The 18,930-nt window shown below is 40.3% G+C and overlaps 1 protein-coding gene across 1 annotated transcript in view; it reads right to left on the bottom strand.

Moving 5' to 3' along the window:
* Positions 1-18,930, bottom strand: part of SLC4A4 (solute carrier family 4 member 4) — a 306,906-nt gene that overhangs the window by 268,258 nt on the left and 19,718 nt on the right. The window contains exon 3 of the mRNA XM_049630606.1: positions 18,521-18,700. Coding sequence (XP_049486563.1) covers positions 18,521-18,700 — 180 coding nt within the window. The remainder of the gene's footprint in view (positions 1-18,520; positions 18,701-18,930) is intronic.

Below are 18,930 nucleotides of genomic sequence, written 5' to 3'. Positions count from 1 at the left end.
AGAGAAGAAGGAAGCTGCTGCAGAATGGCCTGCTGGGTAGATGATGAGGCAGGAGGTAGCGCTAAAAGTCACAAGTCCAAGTCTCAACCCTGCTCCTTGATAATGCGGGATTGCAATCAAGTCACTTAATGATAATAACTAATATACGCTGAGCCTTGTTCTTTGCCAGTGCCCTTTGAAGGCCTCATAATTCATTTAACCCTCACCATCCAGTGAGCACAGGTACCTTTCTCACCTTACTCTAGAGATTGTAAGAACTGAGATCTAGAAGGGTCAAGTGACTTGCCTACCATCAAAAAGCTGGTGAGCAAGGCATCCTAGGATCTGAACCCAAATAAGATTCCAAGCCCATGGTCAAAACCACAGTGTAATATTGCTTTTGCAAATCTTTCTTCCCTTTGTCTGTCAAAGAAGGGACTAATAAAATGGACATGAAATTTCTCACAAGGTTGTTATGGGGACCAAACACGACCATGGAGGAGACAGCCCTGCATGAAGTCTGAAGGACTCTACAAACGTGACACATTCCTCCTCAAGTCAGCAAGCACCTCCTAACACCAGCTACTTGCTAAACAGGGACAAGTGGTACAAGATGCCAAAAAGAAGTTACTTCTACATATTCTGAACTCAAAAAGGAAACAACAACAAAAAAAGATTTTTAAGAGACATCTGTGAAAATGAGTGACTGCTGTAACAAGAACAACGAGGGCCAGGCTGATGAGCAATGGGAAAAGCCCGTTCGGAGTCCGCCCACGCCCTTCAGAAAGACACAACTGTCACCTAAACTGCTGGAATTTCAAATACAGTAAAAGCTATTCTACTGCTAGGCTCATCCATTTCCAAGGCAACCCACTTGCAAAGGATTTTTCTCTAGGATTCAGTTGACTTTAGACCAATCAAGTGGAAAACAACTATTCATAGCTATAATTTTCTAATTTTGAATACATCAAGCTTTGGAGAAATGAATAATGGAATCCTCCAGGACTTGATTGCACCCGATCAAATGCTCATTTTCAGCCCAACTACTCGAGTATCACAGCTTCGTGATACAGTATAAAGAGAGCCAGAGCAGGAGTCCAAAGACCCTGGGCCAAGCCTGACTCATCCAGCCGGGGATGTGTGACCTCAGGCAGGTCGTTAGCCTGTGGAAGCCTCTGAATTGTATTTCTAAAACAGGAATAATGCTTGTTACTCTAATTGCGTCAAGGGTTATGGCACAATTGGATACTGTGCATAAAAACCTCTATAAGTTATATAGCACCACACAAAAATAAAATATTTTGCAATGTATAGTCAACTCAGCTTAGTCAACTCTCTGAATGCCCTTTGAACTGTGTACAGAGGGCCCAGGGAAAACTTTCAATGCCATCCAAAATAACTTTGATGAAAAAAATGCAACCTGAAGCAAAGAAAGAAAAGGCAAAGTGTGAGAACATGAAAAGTGCTATAAAAATATATATTTTGCTACAGTCATAAGGCCTTCCTGGGACCTTTTCTGATTTCTTTTCAGGGAAAATACACATTTCCTGATCATAGACTTCAAAAGTACAGTGAACAAAAATACACTCATGTCCGCAGTACATAAAGTTTCAAAATTCCTCTGGCCAAATAAAATCTCCTTTTGTGTCAGACATTTCTCTGCTTGCCCTGGCTCCAACAGAACAAGCTAACAAATCAAAACCATGGCGTAAATCGTCAGGGTAAGATACCATTCCACGCTCTGGTGATATATGGAAAGTCACTCTGGAGGGGAATCACTGAGTAAGCAGAAGCCAGGCTGAGGTTTTCTACCCTCTTGACCCTGTCACTCAATCCTCCTTCTCTTCCTTACATCATGTGAGTCACAGATAGAAAAGGCATGTGTATGATTTAAAGTCAATGCTCCTGAAACATTTACGCAGAATGGTTTGCCCCTCCCCCCTTCTGTACTCTAAACTGTAGAAGTGGTATCCCCCAGGGGGGATGATCTTGACTGCCAGTAGAGTACTACGTCAAAACACACAGTCCTGTGGCCACTGGAGAAGGTAGGAATGCACCACCCCTGCCAAAGCCAAAAGCTTTTGCTGCGACTCACTCATGGCTCAAAAACAAATGCTTTATTTGACATACTGATACAGTAGGAAGCAATATTTGCAGAAAAGAAGGTAATGACACATAAGCAGAAGTTAAAGGTGATTCAGTAGATAAAACAGCATTGGGGAAAAAATGTGAAGTTGGAAAGCAAAAAGTTCTACTTTTAAACTCAGGTTAAAAATTGATGTATCAGGGGCTCCTGGATAGCTCAGTTGGTTGAGCATCCGACTCTTTGATTTCAGCTCTGGTCGTGATCCCAGGATTGTGGGATCACGCCCCACGTCGGGATCTGCACTGAGCATGGAGCCTGCTTAAGATTCTCTCTTTCTCTCTTTCTCTCTCTCTCTCCCTCCCTCCCTCCCTCCCCCCCCCCACACTCTCTTTCTAAAATAAAAATAAAAAATAAATTTTAAAAATTGATGTTTCACAGATGAATAATAAAGAAGATGTGACGTGTATACACACACACACACACACACACACACACACAATGGAGTATTACTTGGCAATCAAAGAGAATGAAATCTTGCCATTTGCAACAATGTGGATGGAACTAGAGGGTATTAAGCTAAACAAAATCAGTCAGTCAGAGAAAGACAAATATCATATGACTTCACCCATATGTGGAATTTAAGAAACAAAACAGACGAACATAAGGCAAGGGAAGAAAAAATAAATAATAAAAACAGAGAGGGGGACAAAACATAAGAGGCTCTTAAATACAGAGAACAAACTGAGGGTTGCTCAAGGGCCTGTGGATGGGGAATGGGCTAAATGGGTAAAGAGCATTAAGGAAGACACTTGTTGGGATGAGCACTGGGTGCTTTACATAGGGGACGGATCACTGGAATCTATTCCTGAAATCATTATTGCACTAAATGCTAACTAACTTGGATGTAAACTAAAAATGAATAAAACTTAAAAAAAAATTGATGCTTTACCTTAACTGTGTGCATTTGGCATTCTGTACGCCTAATTATTAACCTGAAATTGGTATCTTTCACTTAATCAAATACTAGTGCAAAAAACATAATTCTTATTTAGAGGGAATTTTCCTCAGTGAGGCCTCCCCATATTCAGGCAATGTTAATGGTGTGTCTTAAATAAGAGTGCTTATGCTCACCATGCCTCCTCTGGACCCAAAGCCCTATTTCACACTCTTCTTTTTACCTGCTGCAGTGTTCTTCTCTTCGACCTTCACCACATTTTTTTCTTCCTCATCCTTCAGATCTCAACTCAAGTATGACTTTCTCAGAGACACCAGTCATTTCCTAGTCTCCCTAATCTGGTTAAATCCCACTATTATATTTTATAGTACCATGGGCACTTACCGTAGGTGCAAGTTAACATTTATTTGTGTGGGTAAGTGATTAGTAAGTATCTCTCTCAATAGACTATAAGCTCCCTAATGGCAGGAAGTGTCTTTAATTTTGCTCTCATGTCCCCAGCATCTAGCACCACACTTGGTACACAGAAGACCTTCAATAAATATTCTGGATGAAGAGATGGATGGCTGAGTAAGTATCTCATGCTTCTTGATACTGATGAGATCATGGGGTTTATTGAGAGATTCTCTCTGGAGTTTTCAGTACTGAATAACTTTTCCATGACTTCATTTGTTCAGAAGAATAGACTGGAAAGCTAAGTGACATTTTATAGTAAAGTCACATGAAACCAAAATATTTTCAAAACATGTAACCAGGATAACTGACCAAATCTTAAAATTTTTAAATTACAAAAAAAAAAAAAAAAATTAAAGAGAAAACAAATCAATGAATGATTGATCAATAAGATAATCAACAGATAACAGGTTTTAACATAAGATAAACAGGAAAGACAAATACCATATGATTTCACTTACACATGGAATTTAAGAAACAAAACAATGAAAAAAACAAGGGAAAAAAGAGACAAGCAAAAATACAGACTCTAAATACAGAGAACAAAATGGTGTTTGACAGAAGAGAAGTGGGTGGGGGGGAACGGGTGAAATAGGTGAAGGGGATTATGGGTACACTTATCTAGATGAGCACTGAGTAATGTACAGAATTGCTGAATCACTATATTGTACACCTGAAAGTAATATAACACTGTATGTTAAATATACTTCAATTGAAAAAGAGATAAACAAGTTTCCATTTCACCCAGAAAGGAAAACCATCCATAGCAAATTCTAGCCATTTCATCTAGGTGATTTTAGATACTTCAGTTTTTTGTGTGTGTATTTTCTCAAATAATAAATGTATTTACTTATAAAATCAGCAGTAAAAAGATGTACAATATGACTTTTAATTTAATTCTAAAGGAAAGGCTTCTTTTATTTTGCTTACATTGTTACTCTTCAAGGCAGTGTAAATAAAGACTCAATAATGACAATACAAATTGAATGTGGATGAGATGTGTACAATGTCTTTCAAATTTCATTCACTCTAGGGGCGCCCGGGTGGCTAAGTCGGTTAAGCATCCGACTCCTGATTTTGGCTCGGGTCATAATCTCATGGTTTGTGAGACTGAGCTTCCTGTGCTGACAGCACAGAACCTGCTTGAGATTCTCTCTCTCCCTCTCTCTCTCTGCCCCTCCCCCATTTGTGCCCTGTCACTCTCTCTAAAATAAAAAAAATAAACTTAAAAAATTTTCATTCATTTTTTTTAACATTTTTTATTATTGAGAGACAGACAGAGACAGAGCATGAGCATGGGAGAGGCAGAGAGAGGAGGAGACACAGAATCTGAAACAGGCTCCAAGCTCTGAGCTGCTGTCAGCACAGAGCCCGATCAGCACAGAGCCCGACGCGGGTCTCAAACTCACAAACCGCCAGATCATGACCTGAGCTGAAGTCGGACGCTTAACTGACTGAGCCACCCAGGCGCCCCTCCCTCACTTTAATGTGAAGCTGTGAAAAAGCCATGGTTAAGAGCCTCTGCTTTAAGTCAAAGAGACCCCAGTGTCCCAGAAATGCCACTTTCCAATGATGTAATGCCAGGTGAGGAACTCACCTTTGCGAGTTTCAGTGTGCTCAACCCCTCAAAGGAGGTCACTAACCTCAGAGGACTTTGATGAGGAAAACTAAGGTTATATTTTTTAGGTACCTGCAGAGTACCTAGACCACAACTAATGTTCAATAAATACTTATTATTATTATTAATTATTATTATTATAACATTTTATCAATGAAATTCAAGCCACTATACACAGATTCATTCTTATTACTTCTCGTAATCCTCCTTCATAAGAAAAGAGAGAGAAAGGATAAGTAAATATATACAGACCAATGTAGAAAAAGTGGGGAGTTACTCAGGCTCACAGTGATAATGAATGACAAAATTAAGAGATGTCAGGTCTTACTTTCTGGTAGCAAAACTCACATGACAATGTTTTTACTATTTACAAAGTAAATAACAGAACTAAAATATTAATTCACCAATACCCATTAAAATATGTGTCAGTTGCCTATCCCTTTCCATCAGAAAACAATACATTTCAGCCAAACACCACCAAGTACACCTAAGCTTACATCTCACTGGTCAAGACCGGTCACATGGCCACCTCTAGCCACAAGGAAATCAAAAGTTTTTAGCTGCCCCAATGCTGTCATGAACAAAACTGGGATTCTGGGGATAGGGAGGAAAGGAAAATGGCTATCAGGCAGCCTACTAAGCTGAGTCTCCCAAAATGAACTTTCATGGTTATTTAAGTACAGAGAGAAAACAACCATATTCTTTCCTTGTAAAGGGAGAAGGGATGTTTTGGTAGAGGCACCTTTGCTTGTTCACCATCTGTGTTGGTCTATAACTGGAAGAAGAAGCAGTAAAACCTAACCAGCTCCTCACCTTCCCCTCCCTTACCTCCTGGCACACTCCTGCTGCACTGAGGCTCAACACAGAGCTTCTTCCTCTGTGAGACCTTCTCCTGCTCCCCCTACCTTAGGCACTTCCTTTATGCTCCCATACCACCCTGTGTGTAATTCCACAAGAGCAATTACCAACATTCTCTTAGATTTGTCCGATTTATGTCACTTTCTCCACTAACCTGTCAGTTTTTTCAAGAAATTTTCATCTCTGCAGCCCCACTGTCCAGGACCATGACTGAAAAGAAGTACTCCATAGAGACTACTTGTATTTGGATCAAAACGAATTAAACCGCAATGAACTGAATTGACTTACATTGTGCTGGTTGAAGGCTCAGGGATGTGACTGCATCTCTTTTCACACCCTATTGTGGTGGCTAACAGGGTGCCTGCCCAAGTGCCATGAAGGATGATGACAAGCTTACAAGCTTATGGTTCACATGAATAGATCATGTCTCAGTGAGATCATGCATTAGCTTGGCTTTCTGGCCAAAAAGGAGGGTCAAAAAGCAGTTACATTAGCTTATTTCCTCTCAGGGGAACCATGGAGAAAGGAATAGAAGTCACTGTTTACCAAACAAAAGGCTGAGAAAACATTTTTCCATTTAAGAATATGACAAATTAGTGAAAGTGACAAAAATAAATAAAAACCTACCACATACTCAAAGAGTTGCACAAGTGCCTAAAAGCCAAACTATAATTGTGAATGTGTTGGCATTTGGCATAGAGTTCGGGATTTCAAGGAAGCAAGTCACTCTTTTATGAACACTCAACAGAAATGTCACAAGCAGCTTTTGATTAACTATGATTGTCACAGTATATAGGAATGGACTAACATATGGTGTTTTTAAAATAAACTACTAACCACATCCAGTGGTTTCAATTAAAGAATGGTTCATTGCTTACAAAAATTCCCCTAGACCCAGCTGTCTTCCAAAAAAGTCCCATTGCCTCACTCTGAATTTCCACTGTCATCAGGCAGATTAGTAAGAGGCCAGTCTTGGATTTGGTGTGGACACTCAGGGTGGCCTCTGTACAAAGTAAGTACCTTCCTCCAGCTTTGTCCTGTGGCTGAACAAAGCCTGGAGTAATCTCTTATAAGGAGTATATAAATTGAATAGCAGAGTTATATTAAATGACCTGCTAGAAGAATAGAGAATATTGCAAACAATTTTTTAGAATGCTAAGGTTATTTACACTTTGGGGTTCTGATATAAAAATACACACATACAACAAAACAAAAACAATATGGAAGAAAAGACTACTAAGGCAAAGCCCAAGCTCCCTATAGGAGGATCATCTTGTAAAGAGGACTCTAAAAGCAATACAAAAAAACAGTAATGTAAATATAAAAATGAAAGGAAGCTAGTTAGACAATCACTGTAATCATTACATAATCATGGTGAAAAAACTAACCCTAGGGAACTAATGACAAGACAGGTAGAGGCTACTCAAAACTGGCTTGAGGGGAATATGTGGAGACCTGGTCCTGCTAAGTAATGGGGCTCTACTTTGAGGGGTGGTGACATGTTACCCTTTGGCACTAGCCCAGGGGATTTTTCTGTTCTTCTTTGATCTCACTGCCTTTCTTGATAGTCAGGGTTCCTCCACTTCCTCTTTCTCATAATTTGTCATCTCCTCTGTCTCTTCTTATGTTCTGTGTCATTCACGTGCATTCTCCCCCGATCCCCTCAACTGACCAAAATATAGAACTCGGTGCCATTTTTTTAAGTTTATTTATTTATTGTGTGTATGTGAGTCAGAGAGAGAGTATGTGAGAGAGAGAGAGAGAGAGAGAGAGAGAGAGAGAGAGAGAGAGAAAGCAGGGAGGAGGTGAGAGACAGAAAGAGAGGGAGAGAGGGGGAGAGAGAGAGAGAGGGAGGGAGGGAGGGAAAGGGAGAATCCCAAGCAGGCTCCTCACTGTCAGCACAGAGCCTGACACGGGGCTTGATCTCACCAACAAACACTCAACCCACTGAGCTACCCAGATGCCCCTCAATGACATTTTTAAAACTCAATTGTTATTTAAAAAGAAATATATTATCCAGGTTGGTTTCTCTTATACATTGTTCTTGATTGATTTCTTTTCCATCTCAACTAGTATGAGCTTTCTATTAAAATAAATGTTCCCATTCCTACTCTTGAAGACGGTACATTCTCCCCACCCACCAAACAAGAAAAGCATCTCTGCCATGTGTGCCTGTACACAAAAACATGCAAAGAAGCTCCTCGAATTTATCCCATTATATTCACCACTTAAATGTTTCTACAAATATCAGAAAGAATCATAAAAGAATAGAATAAAAGGGGCCTAAAGAGAATGTAGCATAGACAGATTTCCAGCCAGTTTCATGGGGGAATAAAATCTACAAACCTCCAAGCCAGGTGTGAGCATGCAAACTGAAGTTTCCTCGAGCCACACTTTTCCCACATACTTTCAAAATTTTTGATGAGCACTTGATCTAAATGAAGTGGAATGCTAGTTATCCAACTTTAATTCTTCGTCACTAGAGTACTTTTTGCTCAAAATCTGTATTTAAGAATTGGAAAAACAAGGGATAGTATTCACTGCTATTGGGTGTGGACATCAATATATAATAATCCAAAAGCTTGTTTGAAAGTTTTTGCTTGTTTCCTTGGTTTTTGTCTGGGGTTCTCAGTAGTTTCACAAGAAGTAACAAAGTTAAGAGTTAGACAAAAATTTGATTAAAGATTTTATAGCTGCTCATGCATGTGTTCTGGGTATTGGGTCAATCTGCAGTGAATTTCTAGTTATAGGAATTGCTATTCCCAAGCCTTGGCAACAGAAATCACTCTATTTTCTACTGAAAACAACTTCGGTTTTAAACAAACATAGCCAGCTATATGGTCCACATGTTCATTATAAATTTGCCTTCAGAAGTCACATTTCCCATTACACCTAAATTGTCCCTTCCCAAAGCCACATAAATGAAGCAGAAGTAATTAAATATAATTGCTTTCTTTTGTGGCCTTTGTAGTAAAATTTTGGTAACTGACAAAAAGATTATTTTAATACAGAGTGCTGTATCACAATGACATCTCTACCAGTAGTGGCTCCTAAGTAAGGGTAACAAGTGCATCCTTTTTTTCATAAAAATGGAATTCTGCTTACCTGGCAAGCAGCAAAACAGTAAAAAAAAATCAGGGATGTTCTTATTTCAAAATCACGGAATCGCAATTCTGAGAAGGATGTACAAAGATCATCTAAGTTCACCTGTGGCAGCAACACGGACTAATCTGTTTATCCATAATACACACAAATAAACAACTCTTAAGATTCTCTGTGTAAGACATTCCACAAACAGCCTTGATAACACACTCAGTAATTAACAAATCTCAGTATCCTAAGTAGCCTCTTTTACACACTATCCTCACTCAACACAGTGGAATACAAACCCTAAATAAACAGTCTCAAGGAGAGGCAGGCTTGTTCCAACACAACATGCTATATGGTTCTTTAGAGAAATGCCATCTTAAATTATATTTTGCATTCTTACATTAACCTGCATATTTTCACACATTTTAATATTTTCCCATGAGAAAAAAGTACACGCAGGGTAGCACTTTTATCTCTGTTTTGAAAACATAGACGATTTCTATTTTATTTATGTGCTAATTAGTCATTGTAAAATAAGGCTGTAGAACTATATAACATGAGAAAGATCACTTTTCCTGGCCTTCTCTCTTTTCATTTCACCATTAATTCAACTCACTCTGTTGCACAACACTGGTGATTTCTATTTTAATCACACTTCAGTAAGACTTAGGTTGAAGAGGTAGCATTTTTTTTTTAACTAAGGTAGTTGTTAATACTGAATAATCTCATAACCTTTCCTCTTGAGTTTTTATTTTCTCAGACAGGCCAGAATATTTTAAGCTAATTGGTAATTTCTGGACATTTTATTTATGCATCCAAGCAAAGAATATGCTATTTCAGAACATGATTCAAAATAAGTATGAGATATTACTACTGCCCTTGGGGCTCTAACGATACTGTTGGAGAGCTGGCACACACCTGAGTGGAACAGGTAAGTCAATACTTGAAGCATTACCAGTCTAAGTGCCAGAATTTGTATCGTTGGTAGTACTTGCCACAGGAGCACAGAAACTGGGAAAGTTGCTATGAGCATAAATGTGTTCTTCAAGCCCTTGCAGAAACAGAGTAAACCTATCATTTTCATTAAACAACTTAAAATACTAAAAATAATAGAGGAAACCCCATTGCATTGTCAATTTACTCTTAACGTGTAAGAACCCAAGTCAGGAACCTGCTGTAAGTAGTAAGCAGCATTAGGAGAGTTTTGCTATTTATTTGTTTGTTTAATTAGAGAGAGACTAGATGGAAGTGAATTTAAGGTGTCTGGCAGCCTTGTCTGAAAAAGTCCCTTCTATTTCAAAGAAGAATTCTAAAGGCTGAAAACCCAAATAAGAACATATTGCCTTAGGAATTCAAAGGAAAGGACATGAGAGGCTGTGAAGGAAAAACCAATAGGACTCAGTGAGCAGCCAGCTATGGATGAAAAAGAGCCAGAAAGAATCAAGGATAATTGAGATTTTGATTATAAAGGTAAAGCAGGATGATGGGGACTTCATGCTCACAATACCTTTATAACAATGTGATAAAAAAAATCAAGTAACACTCCCCTTCCATGGGAAAGTTATTAAAAGAATACCACTTCAACAAGATCCCTACCAGGGAAAATACTCAATGATACTGTAATAGTGTTGCATGGTGACAGATGGTAGTTACACTTGTGGTGACCACAGTATTAACACATAGAGGTGTCGAATCACTATGTTGTACACCTGAAGCTAATATAACATGATGCGTCAACTCTACTCGAATTGAAAAAAAAGATCCCTACCAATATTCAATATTCCACACAATTCCAATAATCAGACACATACACACACACACACACACACACACACACACACACACACACAAATAGGCTCACACCCTCAAGCTTCCTGTCTTATAAGCTTGAACCGAAACCACAGGATGTGTCCTGCCTTCTGCTTAGGTGGTAATGCCTATGGCAAACAGTCATTTATGCCCCATTCACTTCATTAAAATGTATTTCACATCTTAAATTCCACACACTGCTGGGGTTCCCCCCCTCCCCCCGCTTTCCACCCCAAGTCATAACCTCCTTTTAACCCTGAGTGCCCCAGCATCTGGAGCACAGTAGAACCCTCTGAGGCCTCCTGAACTCATGAGTCACTATAAATAGTAGCAACATCAACTCTCCCATGACACAAGTAACATCTATTCATAACATCTCATGGCATGATAAAATGGAATAACTATTGTAATAGAGTCAGAGGCGACAAGAAACGACACCCTTCCATAATGTAAGAATTGCCACCTGGAGGGCACTTCAAGTGACTTGAAGGTGACTTCAAGCGACTGAATTTCAGAAATGCAAAGCTCCCTGAGAGATGTATATGGTTACCTGGCTAAGGAAGACAGAGGCACCATGACACATTCCTCCTGTATTCACCAGCATCACAGAGGAATACATAGCAATTATTCGTACCACACAAAACACGACATTGGTGACCCAAGCCAGTGCTGCCAAAAATACAAGCGTGCCAACATATTTCCTTTCTGTACAGCACTGCCTCTGAGTTGTCCACTTGTCCCACCCAACAGCCTTTCTTCCCCAGATTAATTTCACTGAGAAACACGAAGAGCCAGAAAGAGATCCTTCTCATGAAAGAGCAAACAGCCCATTTGCTTTGCAGGGGCCCAGAACTGGGGATTCCAACTGCTGGCCAAAATCAAGAACACAGCCAGTTAGCAGAGTCACTTGCAAGTGGCAGTATTCCACCTAAACGAGTAGCACAATAGGGACCATTTCTGCCCCTTGAAAGTCCTGTTTTGTGGGTCCTCTCACCTTCCAGCCAGCATCCAGGTGACACTCATGAGCAAGTTAAGAGACTCAATTTAGGCTAGTTCCCTCAAAGATGCCATTGAGAGTGAGGAGCCACGCTGAGAGCTAAAGCAAAGGGACAGACAGTGGGAACCTGTAGTAGAAAGGTCCAGAAGACCTGAAAGAAGAATGATTCGTGTTCACAGGATATGAATCTCTACAAAGTTTTAGTATGTAGCTTGTGGCATGACCTGTGTACAATGGGTGGGGGAGAAAATGAGCTTGTTCAAAGTAACTCAAAATAATAACTGTTAACCATCATTGCTAACCAGAGGCACTGCTCATTTACTACTCAGAACACCGTGGATTAAGTTCTTTGATTATCTCCTTCTCATACACGAGGACACTAGAACACAGAGAGGTTAAGTATCTTGCCAAGGCTGCACTGCTGATATGAGCTGGGATTCAAACTCAGTCTGGCTCAAATATATACTCCTAACCACTGCCTTCCCAGTAGAATTACATCCCAAGGGCCCCTTCTGAAAAGGCAAACTTTTCAAGTTTTCGATCATTTTTTTTAATACAAAGAACCTTGGTTTCAGACCTAAAGAAGAACTATTTCCTCCTACTTATATAAGATAAGAAAGAGGGTGAAAGAGACCATATAGTTATTTTGTATTGCGTTTTGTTTCTTCACAGTGAAATGAGAAGCTACCTCATTTCACACACATTCCGAAGATTCTCTTCTCTCCTACCATGCCCATTCATTTTGGGGATATGCAAATGGTATGCAGAAAATAAAGAAATCTCACTTTATGACATCAGACCTAAGGGTCTTGTCTGAAAACATTTAAAGGTCAAGAAAAAACAGGAATGCGCTATGAAGAATGAGGTCAGGTAGGGGGAGGGCACAGGGGTGTGCACTGGGAAAAGGGGAAGTCAAATGACAAAACCCCAAATAATCTTGGCTCTTATGAAAAGGTACTCTGTTCGTTTACCCGGAAGCACCAAACAAAAGCAGCTGCCCATTTCTCTGTTTCAGTTTCCTGAATATAACTGGATCACCAACTGGCATCCATTGTTCCCAGCTCACAGAACAATGTTCACTAGCATAAACCCATCAGTTCTGGTACATATCCAAAGAGCTAAAAAAAGAATACCGCAAGACTGAATGAGTGTCTATATGCACATACCTAGCAATACGATTCCATAGCAGGGGAGTCATACGTGTGAGAAGCAGTTAGCACCCCAAGCACTGATGCATGTTGAAGCTTGTCAAGAAATACATTACACATCGGACCAATATGCTGAACAGCACATTCTGTTTGTAGCTCTGTTTCCTAACATTTTACACATCTTCAGAGTCTCTGCACTCACAAAGTGGCCTATGATTTCCCGCCCCCCAAATATCCCAGGACACTAACAAAATGAGACGTTCAGAGGTCAAAACCATCCACGGTGGGAAGTCGTGTTGTGTTTCTAGGGCCTGTCTCATCAAGGACCACCTTCCCACCCACTTTCTGGGCAACCCTCAGAGATGGCAGCTGCTAACTTTAAAAAAAAAAAAAAAAAGTGCATGGTGGAGGAGGCAAAAAGGATTATTTTTAAGAAAGAGCACAATCTAACTTTTCTCTCCACCACCCACTCCACACCACCTCCTCATTCCCTTGTCTCTCCTCCTGCTTGCTCTTCCATTTCACTCTTCTTCCCCAGTCTCTCTCCCGGGTGCTCAGTGAGCCACACCTTCTCACACGCATTTCCTTCTCTGTGTCCCAAACTGGGCGGCAGCTCGGACACCACACTGGGAAGAACAGTTGTAAGGGCTCGGGGCTGCTGCCAAGCTCAGGCAAACAAACCCAGTTCCTCCTCCGAGCTCCAGATGTGTGGGAATCAAAACACGCATTCACTTTTGAGAAGCCCTGCCTTGACATGAGAGCCGTGGAGAAAAGAAAAAGCATCTCTGTTATGAGCTAAATGAACCTATTAATTATGTCATCTTCCTGATGTGCCTAAATACTGGAAGATAATTGGCTTATTTCTTCTTCTAAATGCCCTTAACGATTCAGTTCCATGCCTCTTTAATACGGCTTCTGAAGCTGAGCTGCCCAAATTCTGTGTGGAATATATTGAACATTTTTAAGTGTACATGATAAATCCACGTGCCCTGTGGATGAATTTCCTCCATCAGTTGTGGGCGACAAGCAATTCAACACACTCGGGAGTCATCTACCCAGACCAAAATACCACGTTAGCAATAGTTAAAATAATGAGGCACTTTCCAAAGTGGAATAATTAAAAGTTAGGACCAGATTTTATGTGGCGAGGGAAGGCGGCAGAGCAGGGAAATATAAAGATGATGTGCAAGGATTAAAAACAAGAAAGTCAACTAGATATTTATCTATTGATGGGAAATATTCAGACCAATAAAAGCAACGTTTATGTCTTCCTCTGTAGTAATCCACTCACTAACTCTTCAATGAGCATTTATTAGGCACATACTATGTGCCAGGCACTGTGCTAGATGCCAGAAATAACATACTGAGCAAGACAAATTTGATCCTACCACTCATGGAGCTAACAATCTAGCATTAGCACAAGACAAAGCTGCAAGCTCACAAAATCATCAGTTAAGCATGTAGTATGAAGGGAAGAAAGGGCTTAGAAAGAATGACCCTGGGGAACCTACGTTAGATAGAGTAATAGGAAAAGGCCTATCTCTACAACATTTAAAAGACAGACAATAAGGGTGCCTCAGTGGCTCATTTGGTTAAGCATCTGGCTCTTGGTTTCAGCTCAGATCATGATCTCAGTTTCATGGGTTCAAGTCCCACATCGGGCTCTGAGCTGGCAGCATGGAACCTGCTTGGGATTCTCTGTCTCCCTCTCTCTCTATACCTCTCCTACTCGTGTTATCTCTGTCTGTCTCAAAATAAATAAATATGCAATGGAATACTACTTGGCAATGAGAAAGAATGAAATCTTGTCATTCGCAACGACATCGATAAAACTGGAGGGTATTACGCTAAGTGAAATAAGTCAGTCAGAGAAAGCAGATATCATACGATTTCACTCATAAGCGGAATTTGAGAAACTTAACAGAAGACCATGGGGGAAGGGAGGGGAAAAAAACAGTTTCAAACAGGGAGGCAAACCATAAGAGACTCTTAAATACAGAGAATTAACTGAGGTTTGATGTGAGGGGGAGGGGAGGGGAGAAAATGGGTGATGGGCATTGAAAAAGGCACTTGTTGGGATGAGCCCTGGGTGTTGTATGTAAGTGATGAATCATGGGAATCTACTCCTGAAGCCAAGAGCACACTATATACACTGTAAGTTAGCTAACTTGATGATAAATTATATTTAAAAAAAATTTTTTTAAAGACTGAATAAATAAATAAATAAATGCTAGACCATTAGGGTGCCTCGGTGGCTCAGTCAGTTAAGCATCCAGCTCTTGATTTTGGCTCACAGTTCATGAGATCAAACTCCACGTTAGGCTCTGTGCTGACAGTGTGGAGCCTGCTTGGGATTCCCTCCCTCTCTCTCTCTCTCTGCCCCCCCCCCAGCTCGTGCTCTCTCTCTCTCTCTCTCAAAATAAATAAACATTTTTTTAACAGCTAGAACATAAAGAGAGAGAAAAGCTAACAAGGACAAGAACAGAGTGACCATTCCAGGAAGACAGGACTATATTGTGCAAAGGCCCCCCCGAGGCAGAAAAGGTTTGGGCACCAGGGAACTGAAAAATCAGTGTGGCTGAAGTAAAGTGAGCAAGATGAGAATGACCCATAACAGGACTGGTGAGACGCTGGGGGCCATGATGCCCAATCAAGATTTTATTCTAAGGACAACAGGAAATTTTCAGTGGAGGAGAGGAGCAGCATAACGCAGTTCACACTTTATGACGATCATTGTCGCCTCTGTGAGGAAAAAGACTTGAAAACGAGCTTGTCGCAATGGTCTAAGCAAGAGAGGATGATTCCCTCCACCAGAATGCAGCAGTTAAACCGAAAAGGAGTAGACAGATTCAGATCTATTTTAGACGTAGAACCAATAAAAGTCACTGATGGATTGTATATAAGGGTGTCAGCAAGGAAAGAATCAGAGAGGATTCTCATTGAGTTACTCCATTTATAACTTTCCCAGAAGTTACAGGCATCACCTGACAGAAAGTCAGGCTCATGCAGGAATCTGATCTACGGGACATGATATGTCCATATGCATAAGTAACTCAAACACCCTGACCCAAGAATAACAGAAACTGTGTGTGGTTGTTCTTGAGACACAATAACGGTATACTAGGCAGATATTTCAGTGAATTTTCCCATGAGAATTTTGTTGTTATGCTGGTGCCAGAGCCCCATAGCTTCCCCCAAAAACTTAGGGTTAAATGCCTTTCTATACGTGGGTGCACCAGTTCTGACTTACATACAAGTGCTCCAGAGAAAACCAATTCATCTAGTCCCCATGACAAGCAGCAGAGAAATTACAAATTTCTAAGAGGACCTTCATGTCAAATTGGATGACTCATGTCAAATACATCAAGGGATATTACAGCATAATTTATTGGCTAACAAGAAAATAACTATAAAAGACACATTTACAAATAATTTTCTTATGATCATTGAACAAGTGGGTCCTTAAAAATAGTCTCTCCATATGATCCCTTCAGAAACTGGGTATACAAAACAATGCAGTACCCCACAAGGAGGAGACCTCTGAGGGTAAAGAGAATGGACTGCCTTGTTTATTTTACATGCTGTGCTCAAACTGGTTCCCAAATGCCACAGAAAGCAACTGCCCCCTTCCCCCACCCCACCCCACCCCCACTGTGGTCGATGCACATTCAGTCTCACTACCTTTCTGATTTGTTCGTTCCCTGTTACCACTTGAAGGTTACTGGCATTGTTTCTGTTGCCCTTCCTAAATAGCTGGTACATAATTATCTCAAAATCCCTCAGCGCATTTGTCTAGGTGGGCATTTTTCCCTTTTTAGTATTTATAGTGATGATGCGCTCCTTTTCATAAATTGCAAAATGGGAGATGACTTAGAGACAGAGGGAAAGAGGGAGATATCGATCTCTCTCCCTTTCTCTCTCTCTCTCTCTCTCTCTCTCTCTCTCTCTCTCTGTCTCTCTCTCTGTCTCTGTCTCTCTCTTTCTCTCTCATGCGCACACACATGCACAGGGGAGAGAACCTCGGGTTCTGGCACAGGCTTCATCAAAACAGATAGCAAACACAGATACACAGTAGTAATTTATTTGGAGAACGGTGTTGTCTTTTGTTCCTGCAGACTATTCACTGTGACCTTTTTTATCTGCATTTCAAGGACATTGCTTGAAACAGACCCCATTATTTTAGTCCGAATAGTAAGGATTCCTTTCAGAAAGGCTTTCCCCCCAACATTCTAATGAAAAGCACAGAATTCTTATCTCCTGCCCTTTGGTCCTTTCTGTCTTACATTTATTATAATACCTTTAAGTTTCAATTTTATGGTCTATCTCCAAGCTTTCCTGCAACCTTTGCTCTCTAGTTTGATGGTCCATCTGTACTGCCTCTTTTAGGATAGTACCTCACTAGCTTCTAAGCCACCTGCTCAGTTTCAGTGGTGAGACTGTAAGAGATTCACAGATTCCCATCACTACACTTCACACCCTCTTTAATTTAACTCTGTAAATTCACTTTTCAACACTCCCGAGCTGTTAATTCTAATTTGGCCTCTCATCACCTGCAATGACTGAACTGGAGCTTTATCTGTGCCACCCATAATGCATTTTATTACAGGTTCCATATTTCTGCAACTGTAGCAAAAAGATGAAGAGTGTACAGAGCTCTGCCAACATACAAAGCTGTCACTATGTAGCTCCTGTTGGAGGATCTCCCAAAATTGGCATGTGTTTCTATCGCTTCTCCCTTCTACTGCACATATTCGTTCTCACTTCAGCCACAAAGTTCCCCAGATATCCAAATATCCTCCACATCAGAAGAAGCAAAAGCATATACCTAAACACACAGTCTACCGTATCAGTTGAATCTATGGGTGTTCTCTGACCTCCTACTACCCTGTTCTTAATAACACTTCCATCCAATGTATGATATTTAATATGTTTGACGTTTTCAGAACTATATTACTCTACACTCTTCTCTCCCTTATGGGATATTTTTCTACTTTTCCTTTCTAAATCATCAACCTGGCCCACAGCCTGGTTAAATGTCATCTATAACGCCATCAATGTCGTATACATATATATATATGATATGATATATATGATAGTTTATTATATAACATATCATATATATGCTTTATATATATATACATAAGATATATTTCTTTTTCTTCTTGACCTACTGTCTCAATAGAACCTATTTCTAAGCAAAAGCAATCTAAAAATGCCTTTGAGTCTTCCAGTGACTACTGATTACTGTAGTTAAATACCATGTGTAACACTCTGCCCTCTTTCACTAGTCAAAATCCAGACTATCCAAGTGTGCCTAAACTTTGTCAGATCTTTTCAAGAATCTTACCAGACCTCCTCCTAGAACAACTTGCTAGGACAAGAAAAGACTCTCCATAGACATTATCCTTTAGAGACCATCCCAGTAGGATTGTGTCCCTCCCCATTAGCCACAAGATCCTACAAAGTGTCTTTCCTGAGGACATGGGATGGAAGCAGAGAAAAGAACCAATACCCAGGGAGTACTCACTGAGAGGTTTGAGGATGCTGCTGCTGGTTTCATCTGCATTTTCCACATCTGACTTATCAGAGTAGTTCTCAGAGATTCTTTCTTTTTCCTTCTTTTCTTTGTGCCCTGTCTTTCTCTTGTGGCGTCTCCTTCTCCTGTAGCTCTTCGGCACATGGACCCCAATGTAGATGGTGTGGTGGCCTAAGAAAGGTACACAGATCATTAGTCATTTCAAATCACATTCTCTGCTGCATATAAATTTCAAAAGCTCCTCAGGTCAGAAGAAAATGTCTATGAATTCATTACCATTTTACATTTGACAAACTGGAAAGATAAAATCTCTTCCCAATTTTCCGTGACCGAGAGTGTAATTCAACCTGTTAGCTGGCATTAGGATTCTGGGAGGGTATGCTCCAGTTACATCCGGATAG

Source organism: Panthera uncia, chromosome B1 (genome assembly GCF_023721935.1).
Source record: "Panthera uncia isolate 11264 chromosome B1, Puncia_PCG_1.0, whole genome shotgun sequence".
NCBI classification, from domain to species: Eukaryota; Metazoa; Chordata; class Mammalia; order Carnivora; family Felidae; genus Panthera; species Panthera uncia.
The sequence above is the reverse complement of the archived record's forward strand: the minus strand, read 5'-3'. Positions and strand labels throughout refer to the sequence as shown.